We start from the raw sequence: 26424 nt of genomic DNA, 5'->3' as shown, positions 1-26424 counted from the left end.
GTCTTTCTCCAAGAATAGCCTTGAAATAGTAGGAGACTAGCTTGGGGGGTGTGCACACTTAGAGAGGAGGTTGAGTTTTCGAAAATAATTTATTTGACTAATCATTATTATTGAGTTAATGAGTTATTAAAGTTATTTTGAGAATATTGAGAATTGGTTTTCAAAAGAGGAATTGGTTTTATAAATCGTTTCATCAAATTATTGAATTATTGAGAATTGGTTTAATCATGAGTTTTGGAATTCATTGGATTGATTATTGGAATTGGTTTTTAAAAGCATGTTTACGAATAAATTGAATTTACTTATCTTGCACTTATCGTAGTTAGCATATTTTGCTAACCCGTATTTCTTATTTGTTTTGGTTCTTCCTGTTTAACGTAATGGTAAGAAGTGTTGACTAATTTCAGGTGGAGTCAAGAATTATGCATATGGGAGTCCCAGGAATGTTCTTCACCTACATTAGGAATGTTGGTCTTTGTTCAATTATGAGTATTCATGACTATGGTTACTATTTATATTATTATTAATAAAGAAAGTATTGAAAATTCCGCTGCAAAGTATTGATTTTGGTTAGTAAGTTTGAGTAGCCTTGCGTAACCACGCGGCGGTAATACGTCTAAGTCTATCTCTACGGTATAATTATATGTATTATACTAGTATTTCCGTAGAGGGAGATTTGGGGGTGTTACATGCGGCGTGACTTACAAGATGAGTTAACCCACCATGTGGAGTTATATAGAGATAGAGAAGCATTGGAAAGCATACAAGAGTATAATAGAATGCTTAATTTGGTAAATTGTGATAAGTCTCCTACTCCGTTCCAGAATTGGTAAGATACACTAGGTTTAGGAATGGTAGTCGCTACCAGATATCAAAGAATTGTGATAAATTGGTCTAGAGATGAATCTGTTACATTCTTACCATTGGAGACTCGATTGGTTGATCAACCGCCATCTATATTTATCAATTTGGCCTGCGTATGGAGTAATCATTATATTTCCCTCCACATGAAACCAAATATTCCTTTACCACCTATTTTTACCTTTAACATTCATAATGGTAGCTCTGTTGTGCTATAGCGGGCTTCAACTATATTCAAGGATCAACTTGATTTATATCATCAATTAAATGGTGATAAATAGACAATCTTATGGTATTTTAAAATTTTATAGAGGAAATTTGTTTATTTGTACTATTTTTACAAAGGATTCTTACTTATGTTCTTATTCTAATTTTGATTGATTTATAAGCACTTACTATATATATATATATAGTAAGTGCTTATAAATCAATCAAAATGATTCTAACAAGTGTCAGTTTTGGATATTACACTTTGCATCTAGAAAAATAATTCATCCTAAAAACACAAGTTGACACCTACGACTACCCCTCCTTGAACCACCACCTACACCTTTTCTTTGACGATCATCTTGTAGTCTTGGCATCCAATCTTCTAAGTGGCGGGTTAAATCATCAAGGCATTGCCAAAATGTCACATCATCAGTCCGGTGTCGAAAATCTAGATGGAGTGGGTAACCTCTTGCACCTAAATATTGCAAACGCTGCAATTTATAATAAATGTTATCATGTAATAGTAACATGGACTCTACTTTTCAATATAAATAAAAATATAAAATAAAACTTACTACAGGGCACATCACATGGTTGTATAGGCATTGGTGCTAATGCGACATCTCTATGAACTCGAATACGAGTGCGAGCTCGGTAATAGTCAAGATATCCTTCCACTATATCAGTTGAAAAAAATTTACTCTATAAGAACCTGCTTCACCTACTCTAAAACAATGATTCATCTAAGAATCCCACGCATGAAGGTTCTCATCGTATTTGCATTTATATTTGTTGTTCTCTGGTCTCTGTAACAAGTTTTGGGATGCAATAGACGTATGGGTATAATTTGGACATATCCTAATTGTCTCAATACACGGTCAGGCATATATGGCTCTGTAATATCCCTATAATGGATTACACTAGAATACAATGTGATCGGAAACGTCTGATGAGGATTTCTATCAAATGGAGTCAACACTACCTAAATTTTGAAAATAACAATATGAGAAACAAATGGTGAAGATATAGTAATATATTTTCAATAGTACAACTATATATAAACTGCTAACCTGATCAACTTTTATATCATCCAGTATGCGTCTATAAGACACCAAAGAATCAATACCAACAATCTGAACATATGGAGGGATCCATTGTTGTGCATGCGGTAAACTTATATCCCATTTCTTGTTCTTTTGGGGTTGAAATATCGAAAAATAAGCATATATCCAAGCCTAACAAAAATTAAAATAACAATATTTTATTAACACTACAAATTTTTGTATTAAAATGTAAGGAATTTTTTTTATTAAATCGTACTTGAAGGAGCGTTAAACAACCAACAATTTGAGCATTGTCAAATCTGGAAGCTACCCCTAATCGACGATACATATATGTCAAATAAGCAGCACCCCATGCATAATCTTTAACCTTTTCCAAATCAACCAAGTATGGTGGAAGATAAGGACTAACACTAGTAGATGACCTATCTACAAAAACACTACACCCTAACAACTACAATAAGTATCCAACAGTTTCCGATGAAGAATGCAAATTATTTGATGAACAACACCCTTGTATAAAGTTCAACCGCACACTCCCTTTACGATATTCATCATCCACCTCAGATGTTGATACATTAAGAGTTGTTTTAGGTGCTCTTTTAATTCGGAAACTACAAATTTACCAAAAATAGCTTGTCCGGTGATAGGAATACTTAAAATGTATGCTACATCATGTAGCATTATTGTCATCTCTCCGAATGATAGATGAAATGAATTTGTTTCTGGATGCCACCTCTCCACAAAGCAGATATTAACGACATGTTTAAATTAGAATACATACAATTAGCCAGATGAAAAATCTCACTAGATATAATTAATGTCTTCACCTCCTTGTTACGAGGTTTCCACTTTTGTAAACGCTCACTTTGTTTGTTACCTTTCAAAACACTTCGTTCCTATTCAAGTCACAAATGTAATGCATAAACAAATATCAAATAAGAATTCAATATAAAATATGTAATTAACTCTCACCAATTAAATTGTTGAAATGCAGATTATAAATCAGAATAAATAAATACTACAAATTAAATAATAAAACTACTTCAACTTACTCGACCATGCCAAATATAGTATGCAACGTGACCACGAAAACTCTTTAGCAATTCGGGATTTGTTGGGCCACCATCAATTGAATCTTGCAACTCACTATAGTCTTCAAGGAAAACTTGTCTATCACCCCCAAATCGCCCATGCACCTCAAAGTTACCTCGATAACTACTCATTTTCGTACCAAATTGTTTTTTTTTTTTTTTTTTTTTTTTTTTTTTTTTTTTTTTATAATGGCTCATCCCCCTTCTCCTCCTCCTCCTCCTCTTCCTCCCCCCTCACCCTCTCCTCCTCCTCCTCATCCTCATTGGTTAGACAATCTATTTTTGACATTAAACTCTTTCCCTTCCTAGTCTAAGATGGAACTTCTGAACTCATTTCACTAGCATGAACGGATTGCTGAATTGCTGTTTCAAAGGAATCCAAATATTCTTGTTCCCCTTTATTTTGTTCACTGTATTTAGGTATAAATTTAGGATTTTGCGTATTAATTGAAAGAAGTTCGCTCGTCTTAACACGCTTAGCCCTATTGGATACGGTTGGACGTAGTCGTGGAATAGGAATATCCTCATTGATATTAACACTCTCTTTTAACTTCTTACTTTTCGAACGTCCACCACTACAACCTTATGACATCTAAAAAAAACAGATTATAATAATTAAATACCTACGAAAAGGTACCATCACCAAGGATGCCAAAGGATATTACTGAGTAAAACAAAAATAGTAAATAATTGAACAACAGATTACAAAGAAAGCTAAATTTAATACCTATCAAGATCTCGGATTTCATATGGGCAATATTAGTCGAAATGCTAAAATATATAATTTCAACATCTTTGCAGAGATGTTAAATGTTGAACGTTGAATATTGAAATTGAATGTGAATGTGAATTAAACTTTGGCTAATGGAAGCATGTTGAACTTGAATGTGATTATACTTTAATTTCCGAAGATCAATCAAAATACTTTTTTTCAATGTGGTTACATGGGCTTTATGTTTGCTAAAACCTCAAGAACTTTGGTAAGGTTACAAAGCAGCCTATCTTAGAGCAAACCTCACCCCACTCAAGTTCAACATCTAAAATTCTAATCATTATTGAATTATCAACACAAGGGTCAAAGCTACAATACATATTCAACTTATGATAATCTGGGCAAAATTCTTATACTTTACAATCCCAAATTCCCCAATTCTTTCAATAAATTTCAATCTATCAAACTAATTTCAATTGGGTTCTTCCAATATTAATAATTTCATTAATACCCAAATGAAAATAAAAAATCAAGCCACTTCATATGAAAAATTACAACTCAGAAAGAATAGTCACAAGCTTCGTCAATTTGGGCACAAGTGTACGATCGAAATTTTTTCAAAATCAACTTATAACCATTTATACAACAATTAAAGATTAAATTACAGCAAATTATGAATAAATTAAACAATAAACAAACCTTAGACCGGATGATTTATGAATGGTGAACAATTTCTTTGTCTCTAGGGCTCAAATTGAAGTATTTTGAGGGATTAAGGATTCAAGAGGTAGAAATTGAGGATGAAATGAATTGAATTAAATTGAAAAACAAACTGAAAAAAGAGGGCCAATGAACGTGAAATAGCAAGTCATTTTTTTGTCTTTTTATTTTGAAAAAGGGTATTTCAGTCTTTTTATTCTATTATTATCATTAATTTATTTCTGCATTTAGGTTATTTTGTATTGCATTTAGAAATTAAAAATACAAGAAAATTGAACCATTGTTTTTCGTTTGCGTGGGATAAGAGGAAAATTCAACAATGATCGATTTCCATAATTTCCCATCAATGTACCAGCAATACTTGTACGATTTCACGCAATGAGAAAACGCCTCAAAAGGGTAGGAGAAAGAAATCGGGCAAAAATGAGTACATCATCAAAGAAATTGGTGAAGAATCTGAGATGGACGAGCATAGTACTTGGAATCAGCAATGTTGCTGTGATCGCCATTGGTGGGTCACTCTTCTTTTGTGGGCATAGCCAGTCTTGCAGTCGTAGCCAGTTGCTGCCCTTTTTCTTGGTTATGGCTGCAGCTGGGGTTCGTGTGATGGCTATGATACGCTGCGCAATTGAACAGCAAGCTGCTGCCATTGCTGTTCTGGGTTCTTCTCCGGATGCTTCGGTTGTTTCCGATAATCTTTCTCGTGTTCAAAGACGGGTATGGTGCGAAATTGTTACCGCATTTGAAAATTTTATTTGGGGTTTTGTTTTCTTTATTATTGTTGTTTAGTTTGTGTATTGGTAATGTGGATGTCATGTCTTGTGATTATGCTTTGAGGAATGAATTAGTGGGTTTGATAGTAGTGAGTATAGCTGTTTTATATTATGATTGTTTCAGTTTTTGTCAAGGAAAATAAATTGTTTGGTATTTTGGTTGTTAAGATGATATGGAATATTGTGGAATGTTTGTGACTTCTTTGCCCATGTCGGAAAGCGAAAACATTTTCACCATTGTGGCTATGTAACTATGCAAGTGTGCACGGTGTTTGTGGGATAGTATTTGTGGATACAATTGTGGTGCTGAAGAGAATTATTCATATTTAAGTGTATGTCTTGTTGATGGTAGTTTCACTATTAAACAGGTTGGACTGCTTAGGTAGTAAGAGGATTTTTGATGACTGTGTTTGAGTTATATTTATGAAAAATGAAGGAGCTGAGTGCCCTATATTTGTGTAATGTTGCTTAGCATATAACTCAACGAAGAATCCAAGGATATGTGCAATGGTTTATGTTGTTCATGAACAAGTTTGGTTTTGTTTGACATTGACTAGCTAGAATGTAGAACTTTCGAGGGATTTCTTTTGAATAAAAGAGGATGGGATGGAGTACAACTTAGGTAGAGCATTGATTACCTAGAGTGTAACCTTAGTGATGATACTTTTGGGAGTACAATATGTCAAATCTTTTGCTATTGGGAGTTAGTTCATGGTATTGGTGCTTTATGACTGATATAAAGTGCCTCAAGAGCTTTAAGAGAAAGATATGCTGACTAGCTCTTAGAAAATTTAAAGGTACACTTAGGTCTTTGCCTGTCTGTTTGATGAGGGATCCATTCACCTATCAAATTGTTCTTCGTGCACTTCATATACATGTAGAAAAGTTTTCTTGTTTTACTTAATGCTTATACAATTTCAGAATATGGAATCTCTTAGGCGATATAAATTATACTGTAGCTTTTCTTAAACACTTCTTTGGATAAATCGATTTTGGATATTTACCACTAAAACAATTTTAAGGAAAAGAGGACTAATGGCTTGGGCTAAACGGCTGCATATGTCATTTGTGTCTATTGCTTTAGCCATTTATGAGACTTGGGCCTTTAGGACTCTAGGTCTCTTTGCTTGAGGTCCCATTTAGAAATATAATACTGCAACTTTATTGATTTTTACTGTGTTATATTGTGAATCTGAAATCATACTGGTTCTTCCCAATTGCTCTGTTTATTTTTTATTTTTTTATTTTTTATTTTTTATTTTTTTTGTGTTGTTTTTGGGGAATATTCTATTTTGAAAAAGACTAACTTTTGGGTTCATCAGAATGGACCTTTGTTTTGGGCATATGCAAGTACCTTTTGTTTCGTTTAATTAACAACATTTATATTTCGATGATTGTGCTATATGATTAACATGGGTAATTGGTAAAACTCATGAGTCTGTTATGAAATTCTTGATTTATTTAGGGCGATTGTGAAGCAAAGTTTATTATTACTATTTTTTTATTATTATTTCCCCTGCCCCTCAAGACACTTGTCTACCCTAACAAACTAACCTGCTAAAAACATGCTTGTTTTCCTACATAAAAAAATTAAGCAAAAAAAGCTATCTGCTAAAGGGTCTCAAGTCTATTAGAAGCACACCCCTGAGAAGCTGTGCAACTTGTTAGAATGAATGAAAATTAAGGTGCTAATATTTTGCATTACTCTGTGATGAGCTACTTTGAATCTTCTTGGAAATTTATAAACTAGTTTCTTTCACCAATCTCTGATTATCCAGTCATGACATGTGAGGTTACAATAAAATTATTAGGCTCATAAAGAGGTTATTTTTGACTTTTTTGTTGGGGTAAAACTTAAATCTTTGAAATTTCCTGCCTGTTGACGGCATATTCTTTGCGTTCTAGATTTTGAATGTATATTTGTTGAATTGGTATGGTTTATGTCCTATACAGTTATTATGTTTCGCTATTACATACCTTGACACAAAATTTATATTGCTATCATATGTTTTACAGTTAAGATACAAAAGCTGGCTTTGGTGGACAAGGTTTGCAACAGTTGTTACTGTGGTGCAATTCTTACTAGCAATTTACATCATGTTTGTGGTGGGAAGTAATATATCATCAAATGACTGTGCTATAGGTAAGATGTTATGTTGTCTAATTATTTAATAAATACACTCTCTATTTACTCACTTCAAATTGAGGTTTGTTTAGCTTCCTTGCTAATAAAATATCATAACTTCGGTGATTTTAAGAAGTTTAGGCCTTGTTTGGTTCACCTTATTTTTACTGATCTGGTCTGATCTAATCTAATCTAATCTGATCTGGTCTGGTCTGGTCTGATCTGATCTGATTGTCTGATTTGACCAAACTTTGACCTTAAGTGTACGATAATCTATAAGGAAAAAATATATCAAGTGGGATCTTGTTAGATTCGTAATAATGTGTAGTTTATTAATATGTAATTTTCACAGTTTTTTTCATTACGAAATTAACCGATAAAAAACCGCACATAAAACGATGTTCTGATCTGAACTTATTTTTTCTGATCTGATCTGAACTTATTTTTTCTGATCTGATCTGAACTTATTTTTTCTGATCTGATCTGAACTTATTTTTTCTGAAGTAAGTAAAAATAAGTTGAACTAAACAAGGCCTTAGACTACTTTGGAAAAGTAAAGTTTTAGACTGCGATGATGGCATATAGAAATTAGCTGTGATTCTTCTCAAAGTTAATCTGAACATGGTGAAATTTAGCAAGAGCAATAATAGGGAAGGATTTGTAATTTCTCAACAAGACTCTTCTTCAAGCAAATTTTTTGATTCGGGCAAGGTTAAAACTCCTACAAAAACATAAAATTTAGCGATTTCAAGATGTAATTTGCTGAACAAGATGACGGGGCTGGGCAAACTCTTGTGCATTTATCTTTTATAAAGACAGTGAAAGATTTTTGGGTATAAAAGGAATATGTCAGGTATTTATAAAGGTAGATAAAGGGACAGGTTTAGGGGCGGCAGGGGTTTTTTGAATACCCAGTAAGTACTTTTTGTGAAGGGGGCACTTGAAAAATAACCATCTATAGCCATAATCTTGGAAAGCATTGAAATTGTATCTGATAGGCTAATATTACTTGTCATTTTTGAGACATTGTTGGCAAGAAACCTCCTAGCAATAATAGGGAAGGATTTGTAATTTCTCAACAAGACTCTTCTTCAAGCAAATTTTTTGATTCGGGCAAGGTTAAAACTCCTACAAAAACATAAAATTTAGCGATTTCAAGATGTAATTTGCTGAACAAGATGACGGGGCTGGGCAAACTCTTGTGCATTTATCTTTTATAAAGACAGTGAAAGATTTTTGGGTATAAAAGGAATATGTCAGGTATTTATAAAGGTAGATAAAGGGACAGGTTTAGGGGCGGCAGGGGTTTTTTGAATACCCAGTAAGTACTTTTTGTGAAGGGGGCACTTGAAAAATAACCATCTATAGCCATAATCTTGGAAAGCATTGAAATTGTATCTGATAGGCTAATATTACTTATCATTTTTGAGACATTGTTGGCAAGAAACCTCCTAGGCTCCTATCCCTGACTGCAGTATTAACTGCTTGATTTAAAAATTTCTTGTCACATGCTCTAACTGAATACTAAAAGTAAAATTGACAAACTGTGCAATGCCACAAAATTTAAGAAAAAAGTAATGAAATATGTTTCCATTGTAATGCAAATCAGGTAATTGAAACTTTGAAAAATAGTGGGAAACTGTTGATCAGTTTTGATATAATGAAATATGTAGAAATGCAAAACCGAAAGCAATAAATCAATAATTATTTTATCATTCTGGATTGTCTCGTGTACTAGCTCATTGGAGAATGTTTATGTGATGGTAAACCTTTTAGTGCTCAAATTAGGCAATCTGTGGTTTTTGATGTCCATGTAACTAGGGAATTCTTGCCATGCCCATAGGATGTCAGGATTTCAAAACTAGAGTAGAAAGGATCAAGGGATTATGTTGAATGTACTGATTGACTTATGTGACTTCGAATAAACATTATGTTTTCATAGTTTAATTGCAGTTTATCCAGTAACAAACAACAGAGAGGACAATAGTAAAACATTGGTTGGGTTATGATTAATTTCTTGTTTTTTCTTGTTAATGGCTCCTGTTATTCTGTACTAGTTTTCCTTTATGGGTGACATCTTTCTAATTGGATCTTTGATATCTTTCTTTTATCCATGGAAAAAAACTCGGCCGTTCCATTATGTAACACCCGCTTTGTAACGGATTTCAGACTTGCCGTTCCCAAAAAGGCCGTTATATAACACCGAGTTGAAATTCACACCCAAATTGGCGAGTTGGCCGTTCTGTAACGGTAGAACGCCGTTCTGAAACCATTACATTTGCGAGTAATCCTTTTGGGCATGCTGAAACAGCCTTCTATTTCTTCGTATCAGTGCTAACATGGCTATGGAGAAAGAAGAGAAGTGAGGAGCGGGGGAGCGGGGGTTGTTGAAAAAGAAAGGAAGTTGAAGAAAGGAAGTACAATTTATGAAAAAGTAAATAAAAAAGTTGAGTCAAAGAGTCACATGCTGCTCCACTTTTTTGTCTTTTTTCAACATTTTTACTGCAGTTGTGACAGCTTTGTTCCATCACCTTTTTTACCCTTTTATTTATTTTACCTTTATGGTGAGTTGTGACCTTTTAGCTACCCCTCTTTACCCCCTTTTTTTTTTAAATAGTCTGGGCCTCTGGGGCCTTTCTACTCCGAATTGAAATTTAATGTTTGTAATAGTTTTGGGCATAATATGGATAAATACAAAGCACGTGAATTAACAAGCTAAAAATTCTAATTGTGTGATTTTTTTAAAAAAAATTCACGCTGCGAAATCTGCAATCCGTTCTATTTAACCATTACAAGCTGTTTCCGTGACAACGCGACCGTTACCGCTAACGCAACCGCGACCGCGTTTTTTTTCATGCTTTTGTCACTTTGGAGGTACTTGTAGTGTTGTCATATCATGATGTAAGCAGCTTTGTAAACTGCAGCTTCTCATTTTCCTATTTGTTATTTCTAGTATTGGCATTTTTCCCCTTTCTTTGTACTTCAGAGTGTTCGGACTAGGCCTTACCTTGGACATGCCTGTAATGCAGTCTCACTTTCAAGTGATGGATGGTGGAGGAATCATCTGTTGATTGTATTTCTGATAATGGCATGTTTCGTAGCAATGCTGCAGTGTTTTGCCAGCTCTGATGTCCTAAGATGGAGATCGTTTTATGACATGCAAGATACTGCTTGGAAAGCTCATTATCATGAGGTATTTGACCACGGTATTCGTGAGGCTTTATGCTGTCTGGGCCGTGTAAAATACTTGTAAGCCACTTTGTAGTTGGTTTTCCATTTAAATTTTTATTATGATAGTAAGTTTAACCTTTTTGACTGATTTTTTTTTTTTTTCAGGAAAAACATGGAGGAGGATGAAGTAAACTCAGTGGCACAATTGTTAGGTGATCTTGTCACCTATCGTGCCTCTGGCACGGGACACTTAGAATTCTTGGCAGGTTTGTGGGGTTTTTATTTTTTTTATTTTTTTTTCATTGTACAAACTTCCTATTATGTTCTATTGTTTGAAGAAATTCATCCTCTTTATTATTTTATTTTATTTTTATGTTTAGAGCTTTGGTACATGGTATGGTGTCATTGTTTGGTACAAATAGGGATACTGGAGCTTGTGTTGTTGGGAAGTTGCCAAAGTGATTTAAATGTCGCAAGGATTTAAAATAAGGAAATTTTGTATTTTACCACCCATCAAATACACACATTTTGAAATTACCAACCCAAAAAAAAAAAAAAATTTAAATTACCACCCATTAAATTAAATAACCACCTTTTTCCTCTTTCCGGTCATATTTCCAGCTGTGGGGCCCACATAACGGCTAGTTTGACCCTATTTCAATTTTTTGCCCTCGATTTTGTTCTATAAAACTACTCTTCAAGCTCCTCCACAATTTCGAAATCAATTACCTTCAAAATTTCAGAAATTTTGCAAGCTTTAAGTTGAAGAATTCTTCCACACAAGTGCAAACACTGAAGTCACAATCAGGTAAGCTCAATTCTTTGTGAAATTAGGGTTCCTGGTACAATTAATTCAGGGGTTTTATGAAATTAGGGTTTTTGGTACAATTAATACGGGGGTTTTATGAAATTATGGTTCCTAGTATAATTAAATTGGGGTTTTTGGAATTAGGGTTCTTGGTAGAAATAATTTGAGGGTTTTCTGAAATTAGGGTCCTGGTACAATTAAATTGGGGGTATTATGAAATTAAGGTTTCTGGTATAATTTCAAAATTGCTTACCTCTGTCAGCTTTGATGTTTAACGCAATGTCAGCAAAGATACCCAACTTGGCAACTTCTGGTCTCCTCTCAACTACAAAAGATGGTGACTTGTCCTTCCTCTTCCCCTTTTCCAGATATTACAAGTACATTGCAGTTAGATGTCGCTGATGAGAGAAAAAAAAATTTAGGGTTTGGTTTCATTAATGGTGGAGTGGTTGAACAATTGACAATGAATTAATGTTGGAACTCTTGGAAGATGAAGAAATAGAAGTGGTTCGTTTTGTTTCTATACGCCGCGAAGTACCTACGGCTAGTCGGCCTGACCTTCTGAATTAGGCGACGACAGGTTGGAGAAGAGATTTTCTTTAGCATGAAACAGAAACTCTCTTCCCAAAAGATGGAGAATCATAAATGGCCTGTCTACTCTTTGATCCGTTTTTTTCCCTCTTTCGCACCCCTTCCGAAATCAATCAAGGAGCTTTTACTTTCTAACAGATTGCCCTTCTTTCTCAAAGTAAGGATACCGATCCTCATACTGGGTAGAGGTATTGGGCATATCTATGTGACTCTTTGACCTGGTTATCATTAAATGGAGGAAGAGTAGAGTAGAGTAGGGATAGAATAGCAAGAGAGGGAAATCTAGAGAATAGAAGCAAAAGAAGAGGGAAATAAAAAAAGTGGGCCCCACAGCTGGAAAAATGACCGGAAAGTGGCAAAAGGTGGTGATTTAAATATTTATTTAATGGGTGGTAATTCAAAGTAAAATTTTTTTTGGGTAGTAATTTCAAAATATGTGTATATAGTGGGTGATAAAATACAAAATTTCCTTAAAATAAAGTGTTAATATTTTTGGGTGATTTAAAACCCTAGTTAATGATATACTCCATATGACATTGACTTAAACCGGTTTTCTAAGAAATGCTGACCTGATTAATAATTTAATACTCGTGTTACTACAAACCTGGGAAAATGGTATTCTGGAAAATTTACTCACTACATGAGCGTCGTCAGGGTCGCGATGGCCTTTAACCTTTTTGGAGATAGAGTCTATGGTTACCAAGATGTAATTGTTCCACACAAAATTGAACGATCCCATGAAATTATCACCTCATACACTTGTTTAGGGACATTACATTTCTCCTAGTGTCGTTTCCTATCCTTTGCACACAATTGCAAGATTTGATTTGATGTATGCATAAAACATCCTTACATAAGTTTGACTTATAAAAACTGCATTAGACTTCTTGGTGGCATCATCATGACCTCCACAAGGGATAGTGTGGTAGTGAGGTTATGAAGGTTACCCCACCTTCCAGAACACATCTTCTACAAAACTGTAAAGAAATGGAGCATCCCAGAAACATCTTCACCTTGTGAATTTGTTGGGATGAATATTCATGAGGGATAGTACCATTAGCCATGTATGGCTATGTCAGCATATCAAGGAGTTTGTACAATGGAAAAAGCAAAGAGATGTATTTGGAAAATAATCTTTAATTGGGAGGTTTGAGGACCGGTGAGAAAGATGACCAATGATAACCAAGGCAAATTCTTGAAGCAGACCTAATAAAATCGAACAGATCAAACAGGACTTGACATCCGTTTTGCTCATGTCATACATCAATGGTAGGAGTGTTCAAAAGTAACCAATCAACTTGACTTGACTTGCTGACCCAATTCAAGTTAGAATTTGATAGGCATGTAGCTTACCTAACAAAAATTTGATAGGCATGTAGCTTACCTAACAAAAATAAACTAATTGGACCACCTATTATGTAGATGGGAAAGCAAGGCTGAATCACAAGAGGCTAACAAATTAATCTAGCTAAATGACTTCAATCAACACTAAATTTATAGTCAACAAAAAGGATGAGTGTATCAATTAATAACCATTGCAATTAAATCTAATTTATTGAGTTAAATAATTAAATTCAACTAAGGTTGAGCATTACCACCTATATAATTAGTGCAAAAAAATAATTTCTATCCCCAGTTTAATTAATAATCAAACCATAAGGAAAAGTATTCCCTTTATTACCATTAATCTCAACCAAGTATCAATGATTTTTTTTAATCATCAATCAATTCAAACCTAATCATGTGGAATCATGTAAAATAAGATATCAAACTCAATACTCTAGTTTCCTTATAATTTGTTTTACGGCTTTTACCTTCTCTCATGTAGGATTCAATCCTTAGTTGAAATAATTATATATGCCAAAACCCAACTTCCATCGTGGTTAAGACTATGGAATAATGACAATACTCCTTATTCATATGCTAGTATTGTCAAAAGCATAATAAAATTTAATGGGTTAATTAAATAAGGTCATTCATTGGGGAATTTAAAGTAATAAATTAGGTGTCAATCATATTAGGGCTTCACTTACAACTCACACTTATGAATGAAATTTAAAAATAAGACGTAATGAGAAAAACATTACTCCCTCCGTCCCTTTATACAAAGCCTCTTTTGGTTTTTGCGCGGGAATTAAGAAAGTTGTAAATTCTTTAAAACTAATGATTAAAAGTACATATGTGCATGTGGGGTTAGAGAGAGATAGAGGGATGAAAAAGTGATTGGGAATAATTGAAGAGATAGAGAGAGAAAGTGTTGGAAATTGATGTTAAAAGTACAAAAAAGTTAAGGAAAAAAATGACAACTTATCAAAAAGAGGGTAATAATGTCAAAAAATACAACTTTTAAATAGAAAGAGGCATTGTATTTTGATTTACCCAAAAAGGAAATGAGGCTTTGTATACGGAGGGACTATTAACCATAGAAATAAATAAGTAAATAGTGAGATTAACAACAATACTGATGCTATTAGAGGAAAACTTGGTGTTCTAAGGCAAATATTAAATATAATAATTTGTCCAAGTACTTTTTAATCAAGCTTTACAAGAGATAATTTATAGTGCAATGAAAAAAGGAAAAAAAAAAAATTGAAAAACAAGGGAAAATAATCATTCATGAAACATTGCTTGCACGGTTGGGTGCGCATTTAAGGCAAAAAATCATTTGTTGCAAAACTAGTGCGTTAGAAGAATTTGGAATTGGTCAGCTGGCTTATTCTAAATCCTCCAAATTTCTATAAAACTCATAGATGTCCAATTCACACTAAAAGAGAGATTATTATTGCTTCGGAGAGCAATATGCTAGTGAATAGCTAAGAACTGGGGTTAATTGTACACTTCCTCTGTTTTCACTAATATTGCAACCCTTGCCTATTTGGGATGTTTCAAAATAATTGCAACACTTTTTTTTTTTTTTAACAACTTTTACAACCTCTACACCTATTTATTCATACTTGGCCCACTCTTTCTCTCTCCCATCATATCTATCGTTTTTTTAAATATACTCCCTCCGTTTTTTTTTATTTGCATCACTTGCCTTAAATTGGTGTTTTTTTTTTTATTGCATCACTTCAATATATATAGTAACTTTGTACTATATTTTATTATTTCTCTTACCTACTTTAAACCCCACTTAAATTAATTTATTATTTCTCTCTCATGGTCCCCACTACTTTCTCTCACATACTTTCACTTTCATGGTCCCCACATTACTTTTACTATGATAAATTATTCATCCACTCACATTTCTATATTATAACAAATTCACTCTCCTAAAACTCTGTGCATTTGCAAGTGATGCAAATTTAAAAAATAATAAAAACGGAGGGAGTACAATTTACTTTTAACTTTTTGCCCTCTTTCTCTTCTTGCATTAAATAGTGTACCTATCTCAAGCGTTCTGATCTTGTGAAATGGAGGAAGTATATATTATAAAATAGACACGTCATTGGGTTCAATTGGAATAGTGTGGATCCCATTGTGACAATGAAAAGTATGTTAAGTCCCTATAAAGAGTATAAACTGAACTTGAAAATTGAATTAATTATGGGAAAAAATTATTGCAGTTCTCTACATTTATTTTGTAAATATGCTTCTGTGTATTTTGTTTAATTCTGTCAACCAAAGTTATTAGAATTGGGATTTTACTTGGGATTGATAGGGCTGTTTTTAATCCCAATATACTAATAATTATTCATATTTGAAGATGTTTTAATTTCATTTATTATTTATATTTATTTATTTATCTATTTTGTAAACATATACAATCATATGTACCTCCTGAAACTAATTAGTCAACGATAACATGTAAGAATGATTTTATCATTTCAAGCTGTTATTGTAGGAACAAGTTGTTAAACTTTAGAATCATATTAAATATGCAACACTTCACATGTTAGTCTTGATAGTTTTCTAAGATCCTACAATTTTGAGATGCTTCTTAGAATTAAGATTTACTATTAATAACATATTTTTGGGATTGTAGAATTCTAGTGTTCTAAGATATGAATAGCCATTTCAACAACCATGCCACCAGCCCTTCCAGTGGCTTGGATACTCATCATTGTTACCCACTCTCACCCTTGCACATTGCTCACTGTGTTTTGGAACTTCTGAATTGGATTTGGTAGTCTTGATTTACATCTCTCTGTAATGTAATCTTTTCTGGGTAAGTCAAGTGTTAAATATGTTGGTTTTCAAAACCATAATCCACTACTTTTCTTCCAATACTTATCCTCACAAGGTGCTTTTCTTTGTTTGTTTCAACACTTTTCCTGATGTGTAAGTTAGGTACATTGCAGGTCTGGCTCTATTGCAGATGCGTAATGAATATCCTCAATTAGACGCAAATTCTGTTGATGCTCCTGATGATGAAATTCAGGAGGCAACTTCATTTCACCCCTTTGCTGAAGCTGCTTACACGGTATGCAATGATAATTTTGTTTTCAGTTTCCTCTGTTAACTTGACTTTTTTATGATGAAAATTCCTTGATATATACTACCTCCATTCCTCAATGATCTTAACATCTGCCATTTTGGTCAGTTTCTAGATGTTCTTCACATGTTGCTTTGTGGCGTATCCCATTTACCATCTGACCCCTTTAAGCCTACAATCCTACATTCCACAACATTTACCCATTTTCATTCACTCTTATCTTACTTTATCCACATATTTCTTACACGCTCAATTGTTTTACACACTATATTTACACACTATCTCTTAAGTTACATATCTTTCTCTTACACCCACCCACCTTTTTAGGCACTTCCTTTGTCTTTTATGTACGTGCAAATAGTCAGTGCTTAGATCAATGTTAATCAGAGATAGTAGTTTCCTCTGTTTATCTTGATGATTTTAAGTTTTGTTGTTTTTCTTATGCAGGGTCCATTGCTAGATGTTGGAAGAAATCCCATTTTATTTCCCTGTGCATGGCTACGCAGGCAAGGAGTTTTTACAGCATGGAGTCGTAACAGGTCTTAGTCTACCGGGTACCTTGCTTGATAAAATTGTTCTTTATTTGTTTCAGTATGATGTTTGATCTCTTATTTTGCTATATATTTTTTGTTTGATGAAATCTGTGCGACTGTGCTTTTATGTACTTTTACTAATCCTAAGTTCCTTTTTTAAGATTAGGCGGCCTGTGCTAGAAGGGGATAATTGGTGGAGAGGCCATGCCGCAGCCTTTCTTAATTATGTTAATTTGCCTCTAGAGTCTCTTCGACGTGGCCGTGTAAATCAGGTTACTTCTACATATTATGTCAATTCATACCTTTTTGATGATGGGAAAGTTTTCATTGAGGTGTATGTGGCTTGATGTATTCTTAGCAAGTTGCCTCAACTTTAAATTTATACCTTGAATGGCTTTGACTTTAAGCGTATTGGATAGATGGCCAATTTGCTTATAGAACTCTGGACGGATTTTCTATATTACTTAAAAAGTCTATCTTGAAAAGACTGAGAATATGAATTATGAGGTCACACTGCATGTGATGTTTATATATTTTTTTTAAAGGAGATACTTTATTTACATGTCTTCAGTGCTTTTCATGTTACCCTTGGATATACATTTTGATGCATTAGCCATAGAGGGTGATTGTAACAATATAGTGTTAGTGGCTGTAATAGTATAGTGTTAAGTGGTTCTGTTCCTACAACATGTGCATTTGGTTAGAGAATTTAGAGATTGATTAAGGATTATTTGAATTTTTATTTGTTATAGTTGATTGGATCACCTTGTCTTTTTAAGTGTATAACCATGAGAGGTTTAGGTCTAACTTGTTTAGGCCTTAACCTCTCAAACATCACGAGTTGTGCTGCCAATATTTATTTTCAAGAATAGCAAAAACAATCCTTCAATCTTTCTGTTATTCTTGTCAGTTATAAATTGTTTTGTGCTACAATACTGCCATATTTGGTTACTTTAAATATACTTCTGCTATGTAGCTACATTTATACCTTTTAAAAAATTAATAGTTTCGTCCAAGTCTTAAAAAGAGTGTTTAATAGATTATTATCCCCTACTCTTTCATCAAATTCTTTGAAATTATATTTTATACCTTCCTTTTAGGTTTTCACTTTATATGTGCTTGTTTCTGGTGACTTCACGGTCGCCAAAGAAGCACCCTACCTGCTTTATCACTGAGCAATCATTTAGGGGCCGTAGCTGGTGATCCAGGCTGTTTCCCTTTCAACGATAAGCTTATCCCTCGATTCATATAAAATAACGAGCTAATGAATCTCCTTCTTATTGCCATTGGACTTCCCAATCAAATTTGTCATAAAATCACTTCCTCAAACAAGACCGTACACTTCCTTAATGAGGTCATTCACTTCCTCTAGCTCTCCTTCTCCTCGGTTCACAAAGACTGATGGTTTTCTCATTCTTTTTTATCCACAATCATTTTATCATTTCCCTTATTTGTTCTATTTTTGCGTATGATTCGGCCAGCGTAAAACTTAGTCACATCTTATGAACATGAATCGAAATTTGTTGCATATGATTCCTTATGGCGATTCATGTTAGCCTATCCCAAATCATTTCGGAAGTAAGGCTTTGTTGTTGTTGTTGTAAATGTTGTTGTTGGGGAATAGTCTTGTTTACATTAGCTAGAATTTAGTAGAAGCACTGACTAAATTGTGGGGCTTTTTAGTATTGGAATCAGTAAGATGGAGCATAGAATTGTAACAATTGGCATTAAAGAGCCTATGCAGGCAAGTTAATACGATTAAACAGGGGGATTAACATGATGAGATGAGGCCGGAAAGTTCTGCACAGAGGGTGGAAGTACCTGAGATTTTTATGTTTCAGCCGCCGGTATCTATATAAATTTAATATAAGGGTATGCAGTCACAAGCAGTAATTTGTCTTGGGGTCTTTATATCTGGTAATAGATATGGTCAACCAAAATTACACCTGATGTTTGACAAGGTTTGATTATTTTCTTCACTATAATCTTCTTGTAGTCTGAACTTGCCATATGGTGCTGTAGTTGGAGTTTTCCGGCGTGGGATTAAGGAACGTGCAGAACCCTTAAGAATATTCTCTGTTAAGAGCTAATGAATTATTAGCCCATGTCAATGCCCTTATTTTGAAACTGCTTTGTCATTCTGAAATTCTTTGGTTATTATCTTATTGCACATATATCTTATAAAGCATCATGTAATTTTACTTTTATGATAATGTTTCATGATTGCCATGCCTTGTACTTATATTTATTTTTTTCTCTATACATGTGTTATGGTCCTTGATTTTAATTATTGTTGGTGACAATTTTTGTTATTTTGAACAGGGAAAGTGCCAGGCTGCATACTTCATTGTAGTTTTGCATGATATAAGGACTGTAGTGATAGCAGTACGAGGTACAGAGACACCAGAAGATCTGATTACTGATGGCCTTTGCAGGGAGACCTCCCTCACAACAGAAGACTTAGATGGATTAATAAAGCAAGTTCCTTGTTTCTTCTTATTGCATCTTTTTCAGTTAAATTTGGATCTAGACAAGGTAAACAAAGCATGAAACAATTATGTAATAGTGTAATACCCACACTTTTAGATTATGGTCAGATTTTGAGACATTCCTGAAGGGAATATATAGTCAATTTGTTGAGTGAAACTTAAATGTTTGAGTGAGGTGACTTTTGGGAATGTGCAGGGTTGTGAACTTGTGAAGAAGACCATCTATGATATGGCTGTGATTTACAGACTAGAAAGAGGGTTTTTTTTACAGATATTTTGAATAAGAAGTGTCATCCCTGTACTCCTGTAGATATTCATTATAGAAATTTATTCTTGAAGGACAGGAGTGTATAATTATGTTATTGGGAACACGTAAGTGAAGTGGGCTTAGAAAAAGAGTTTTTTTAAGCACTTGTTTGCTGTTGTAATTGATAGGAGAGATTTCATTAAGGAGTTAGAAGCAGTTTTTAAGATTGCAGTTTTGGCTGTAATCTTAATAGTCTTAATTTACAGAAGTGGAAGTGAAGTGGGGACCAAGTATGGAGTAGTGATTAATTGAGCCTACAAATTAGGACTCAAGAAACTAAATATTTTAAAACTCTTAAGGATATTAAGTCCTTGAACATTCTCTAGTCACTTAATATAATACTAGTTCTTGACTTGTCTATATCTTACAACTGAGAATATATGTAAGGAGACTTCTCTCACAACAGAACACTTGGATGATTCATAAAGCAAGCACCGTAATCTTTCTTATTGCATCTTTTGTTTCAGCTACATTTGGATTCAGATGAAGAACGAAAGTATGGAAGAATTCTGTGTAGTGGTGATCATAAGATCACATTGTTCACCGCTATGTAGTATCTCCTAATCCCTTGCCATGCTATGTACTCCATTCATGAACTGAGGATTGAGAAAATCCCAGTATCATGGTGCAAACTAATAGCTTGTCCTACCATTTGTCCTGCCCTCTATGCTACCACCAAGAGCAACTGAAGAATTTCCACACCCCCATTTACTGCAAACTCTTTATTAGGCTCATTCTCCACTAGAAGTTCCTCTGAATTTTGTTAGTGGTAGTTTGTTGGGTGATTGAGGTTAGCAGGATGAGATGGGAGAGAAAATTTGATCATAATATTTAGCTATAAAAGGTTTGCTCAAAGTATGTATGTGGATGCCAAGGCAATACTAGGAGCACCAATGTGCACCATGTAAAAATGGAAAACGGTTGTGTATTACATATTAAAGATCCAATATCAGGGAAACTATAGGATTTCCTGAAGTCAAATTTATATTATGTTCATCCTATCTGAATTTTCTGGATCACTCCTAATGATAGTGGATCTTTGCTATTTATGTTGCTGACTGTTTTGTTACATTTCTGTTTGCTTACAGTGGCTTGTATATTGATTCTACCATGAGGCAAACTGTTCTTTCATCATTTCCACATCATGGATACTCAGGAATAGTTGAGGCTGCTAGAGAACTTTATCACCATATTGAAGGGGCCTACTCAGGTAAATCATACAGGTCATCCTGTGATTGGTGGAATTCTTTAGCTTGCCTTTTTTTTTTCATGTATTTCATTCTTGTAAAATTGTAATTGTACTCCATGTTTTCTTTGTGCCTAGTTAATTGTTATTTGTGCTTGTTAACCTTTGTTAAATATATTTTGTAGAATCATGTAAATCCTGACCCTTGGATTGCATGGTAGACCTAGATGTTAAGTTCTCGTAATAATTCATGTTTCCTTGAAAGACTCAGGCTAATTCTCTTCTTTCATATTTATTCTCCTCTCACCCTTCCATTTACGCTATTTTATTCCCTTATGCTAGCTAATCCATTGATTATTGGGGCAATCATCAGTGATAAATTATTAAATTGATAACTAGCTACCAGACTTTTTTTTTTTCCTTTCCATCTTCTCTCCTATCCTACTTCCTCTGATTGCCAGCTCTTGCTCCTTTACCCCATCTGCCAAATTAGAGAAATGGGGCAGTCACCAGTGATAACCTGCAACTAGGAAAGACCAAGGAAACTTAAGACGTTCCTGGCATAAGCTGTTATGAACACTACTTGTTTGTCCCTCTTTTGCCCCTTGTTAGTCCTAGCAGTGGCTTCAATTTTTATTTTTTTTAATGCGTTTCTGTATGAGTTAACTTCCAATTTGAGGATTTTATAATCTTTCGTTGAGGTTCAGAGTTTTCCAAGAATTTATTAATTTCCATTTATGTTTTGCAAGCAGTGACCACTGTAGATCGATATATGACTGCTTTCAGAAACAATAATATCTTAACCTTGTTTGAGCTTCTAGTTTGGTCCTAATCTTGAAAGTGTTCTCTAATAGTAATTTATTTGTTGAAGGACCAAGTGGAGTTTCTGCAATAGAATCTCGTGGTTATCTTTCATCACTTCTGGGGGCAGGATGTGAGTGTGATGGTTATGCAGTTCGAATTGTGGGACACTCTCTTGGAGGTTCTATTGCTGCATTGCTTGGTATTAGGGTAACGCACTAATATTTTAGTATTCAGTATTTCCTTTTATCTATAGAATATTACAGTTTTCTCCATGTCAATAGTAATCCATCTAGTATATCGCTTCATTTTTAGAAGCAGCTCTAAATAAAATTTTGGTTTTATGTTCTGAACTATCAACCTATCAAATTATGGAAAAAGAATAACGGTGATATCAATTTCCAATGTTTAAATTACAATGAAAGTGTTGATGGCAGCCTGTGTATTCTGTTTCCCAATGAGTAATTCTGCAGTGGCTTTGTCTATTTATAATTGTGTTTATTGAAACTGATGATTCAATAATTTTTTGCATTTCTCTGGGATTTTTCTTTATTATTTGAAGCCAGTGCCTCTCTCATTTCTGTTCAATTTTAGATCTTTATTAAGAGAAATTGATTGCTAAATTTTTTGATCCTTTGAAATGAATGCAGCTGTATGGCCGATTCCGAGACTTACATGTGTATGCATATGGACCTCTTCCTTGTGTTGATTCAGTTATTGCAGATGCATGCTCAAGCTTCATTACAAGGTAGTTTGATAAGAGTGAGGATGAAATATTATGACTTAATGTTTCTCCCGTGTATTCATTGTTACTTCAAAGAAAGATGAATTAAGTTTTCTTATCTCTCATGCAGTGTTGTGCACGACAGTGAATTTTCATCATTTCTTTCTGTCAACTCAATCTTAAGGCTGCGAGCTGCTGCATTAACTACATTGTCACAAGGCAGCACAACTGATACAGCTATGATTGCCAAATTGGCACAGCTGTTTCTTTATGTGAGCAAGTATCAGAATGGGAAGGCATTGAAGCCACTTACAGCTGCTGCTATCACTGGCGATGCTACTCAAAGCTGTACGACTGATAACGTTTACAGAACTCATTCTAAAATCTTTCCTGAAGGTAATGTGTTCCACCCCGTTAATTCTTTTTGTTTGCAGCTTTTTCCCTGTCCCTTACCATTCTTCTTTTTCCGTTTGAATTTACATATTAGTCTTCTGATGGCAGCAAACACGGACCTTGGCAACTACGCATTCCTGCATGATGAATTTCATGCTAAAGAAAATGTCAAGTGCTTGGCCAACGATTTGCTGGAAGATTTAACTGATATCATTGTCCCTGATGAAAATCCTGATGATGATCCAGTATCTCGGTTTATGGAAGCTGTGCCATCATCTGTAAGAAGATCACCTGGTGATCCACCAGAACTTTTTCTTCCAGGCCTTGTTATACACTTAATTCGAAGACAAAGGGGAATTAATATCCCTCTTTTGAAAGGTTGGGGAGCTCAAGAATCAGAGCCGCCATATCGAGCAATCATAGCTGACCGACAAAATTTTAAGGAGATACTCATTTCACCTTATATGTTTCTGGATCATCTTCCCTGGCGGTAAGAGGATTTTGTTCAATTATTGTATAAATAAGCTTCTGCTAATATTTTCCTCTTTAATTTTATTGGTTACTTTTGTTCTATATCTTCAGATGTCAGTATGCATTGCAGAGAGTGTGGAAATCCCGGAAAATGGAAATAAATGGTGATGGCTTGCAAATCGTTTAAACTCAGTAAATATGACCGATATATGTCTTATCTGCTTGTTGCAAATTTGCACCATCTAAGCGACAACATGGAGGAGAGTCCTTGTGTACAGCAACAAAGAGTTGGTTTCGCTTTCTGTTCGCTTCCGCGGTGCTTTTCATGAACAATTCATGTCCTGAAGCGTACATGATGTTTTCTTTACAAATATTCTTTGCAGCCTTATGCTGTGTGACAAGGTGAATTTGTGTGATTCTGGTGGTTGATCTAATTGTAACTTATGTAACTGGTATAACACTCATAAAATTTTTTGATTCCCTTGTGTAAATATAACATTAATCACTGTGTGCTCGGTTATTACGGACTACGTGAATAGTGTAGAAGTATAATTGCACCATAGATTACTACATCTTTCTCAAGAATAAAATCACAATATGGTTAAGTCTCAGGTGGGAGTATGTTAATAGTGTAGAAGTCTGAACAATGAAAGTGTAAAAGAATGAAGTATTAGTAATAATTTGTCAATAATTTACTCAATCAGTGCCCCTCCCAAACCTCCAACTAGCAGAGGTACCTGGACTCCCCCCCCCCCTCTCTCTCTCTCTCTCTCTCTCTCTCTCTCTCTCTCTCTCTCAAATGTTGATGGCTTGATGCCTCAACTCGTGAAGACGGTTGGAACTCCATGGGTGCAATAGCCCGAAACAACTTAGGGGAAATAATTTTTGCTGCTATCCGTAGGGTGAAAGCTAGGTGGGAACCCCAGTAGCGGAATGTAGGGCTGCTCTTTGTTATTAAGAAAGCAAAGCACTATGGTATGGCCAATGTTATATTAGAATTGGATTCCCAGACCATGGTATCCAAACTCTACAAGTGCTCTTGATCTTTCTCTACTTGATCGTGTTTTAGAAGACATTATTGCTTCTAAAAGTTCTTTTTCTTTTATTTCTTGGTTTCATGTGGAGAGGGATGAAAATTATGTAGCTCACCATCTTACTTATATAGTGCCGTTGGGAGTAGAATAATGTTGGGAAAATCACGCTCCTAGAGAGATTTCTCCTTATGTTCTTCGTGATACTCTTTCTATTTGAATAAATTGCAATAACCATCAAGTACCATATAAATAGTGAAACCTATGTAGCCATATGACTCGTATCTTGTAATAAGGAAATTCAACAATGAATTTTCCTCTACAATGGCACGATAATGGGTTCTTATGAACAGTCCTATAGTAATGAAAATAGATATAGGGTCACTTAAAAAGGACACCTAAACAAAAAAAGTTGTATGTTCGCTCTCCTCCCTTCCCTTTCTCCTTTCTCTACGGTACACATTTACAATTAAAAGGTTTATGCTTCGCCTGGAGATTCTTTGTCGCTATCGATGTGCCGGAAAATCTATCATTCGTCGTCAGTTCGTCACATTACATAGCCCATAATCCTTCTTTAATATTTGTTTTCTTTAATCTTAAAAATCTGTATTCTTTCGTTTGTCGCTAACGATGTGTCGGAAAATCTATCATCCGTTGTCACATTACATAGCCTATAATCCTTCTTTAATCTTAAAAATCTGTATTCTTGCATATAATCCTTCTTTAATCTTAAAAATCTGTATTCTTTCTTCGAATCCTCAAGTCCAAATATTAAGATTTATAAACAAAACTTTAACTCTCAAATCTATAACATAGGTTGATGGGTAAATATTTTTTTGCTATCAAAACAATTTTGTGAAGGATTGTTAGACTGGTTTTAGGATGTAGTTGTTGGAACTATCAATCTATCATGGAATGGTAATTTAGATTCAAAGAAGAAATATTTAAATGAGTAGCATAGTAAATGACTTATTGACCCGTTAATGACCCATTCTAGTATTTCCTCCGACCTTAAACCAGCCCATTATTGATCCTCACTAACCGGCCTCAACCCTCCCAATAACCAGGTCTATTAACATGTTATTAGCAGGGCTCTAATTCAAGGAAAATAAACTTTAAATAACGACTTCACACTTTATTAATTTTAACAACAAATTAAATAATCATTTTGAGAAGTATGCTCTATAGTTGCTGAAAAATTCATAATGTTTTTATTTATTTATTTATTTTTTAACTATGGAATTATCATCACTTTTATTATTCATGAAATTATGATACATTTGATATAACTTTATTTCTACATACCTTTTTTTTTTGTTAGGTTCCTAGGCTTTAAACTGATGACAAACAACTTAGCTGGTTGCTGCTTATTTTGGTATGATCAATTGATTCTCATGTGTATTAACCATTAGTCCAAGTACTTGATTGAAGATCGATATCTTTCTTGAATAATAATTCAAGGAAATGATGAAATCAATGAGTCGATCTAAGGAAGCTTTAAGACCAGAAGAATATGAAGATCTCTAGAATAGGACTTGTATTTTAGTTAGTCTTCTTGTTGTAAGTGTGTATGAATAGTTTAGTTAAGTGGCAAAAGGTTTCTTGTTTAAGGAGTAAAAAATGTTGTAAGGATCAGGAACAATTGACTTGGTACCTAAGACACTACTAATTGAATAAACAAAAAGGTAATGACTGTTTATTGAATTTGGTCGATTAGTTGGTAAATGTTCGTGTAGGGAATTTTTCAAACTCAACTTTGAGCCCTCACTGTGATCATGCTTTTAGGCATGATGGCGTCCAAAAGGAAGGAAACTAAAGATAAAATAGTCGCCAACAAGTTAGGAACTTGGAAACCGTTCACGGGTGTGAAGGTTACACCCCATTCACGATCACGGAGTTCGCTAACTCCATAGTGGTTCGGAATCATG

General features: G+C 34.3%; 1 protein-coding gene across 1 annotated transcript; it reads left to right on the top strand.

Annotated features, from left to right (window-relative positions):
- Positions 1 to 4900: 4900 nt before the first annotated feature.
- LOC110740191 lies at positions 4901 to 24037 on the top strand. Its single transcript, XM_021920668.1, has 14 exons — positions 4901 to 5375; positions 7448 to 7574; positions 10586 to 10805; positions 10893 to 10993; positions 16428 to 16549; positions 17009 to 17100; positions 17261 to 17366; positions 19417 to 19571; positions 20979 to 21100; positions 21948 to 22087; positions 22528 to 22625; positions 22732 to 22997; positions 23103 to 23484; positions 23577 to 24037. Exons 1-14 carry the CDS (start codon positions 5037 to 5039, stop codon positions 23650 to 23652), a joined length of 2346 nt encoding a protein of 781 aa, XP_021776360.1. The 5' UTR covers positions 4901 to 5036; the 3' UTR covers positions 23653 to 24037.
- Positions 24038 to 26424: the final 2387 nt, after the last annotated feature.

Source organism: Chenopodium quinoa, unplaced genomic scaffold, assembly GCF_001683475.1.
Source record: "Chenopodium quinoa cultivar QQ74 unplaced genomic scaffold, ASM168347v1, whole genome shotgun sequence".
Lineage (NCBI taxonomy): Eukaryota > Viridiplantae > Streptophyta > Magnoliopsida > Caryophyllales > Amaranthaceae > Chenopodium > Chenopodium quinoa.
Note: the sequence above shows the minus strand (reverse complement) of the source record. Positions and strands in the feature narration are given on the sequence as shown.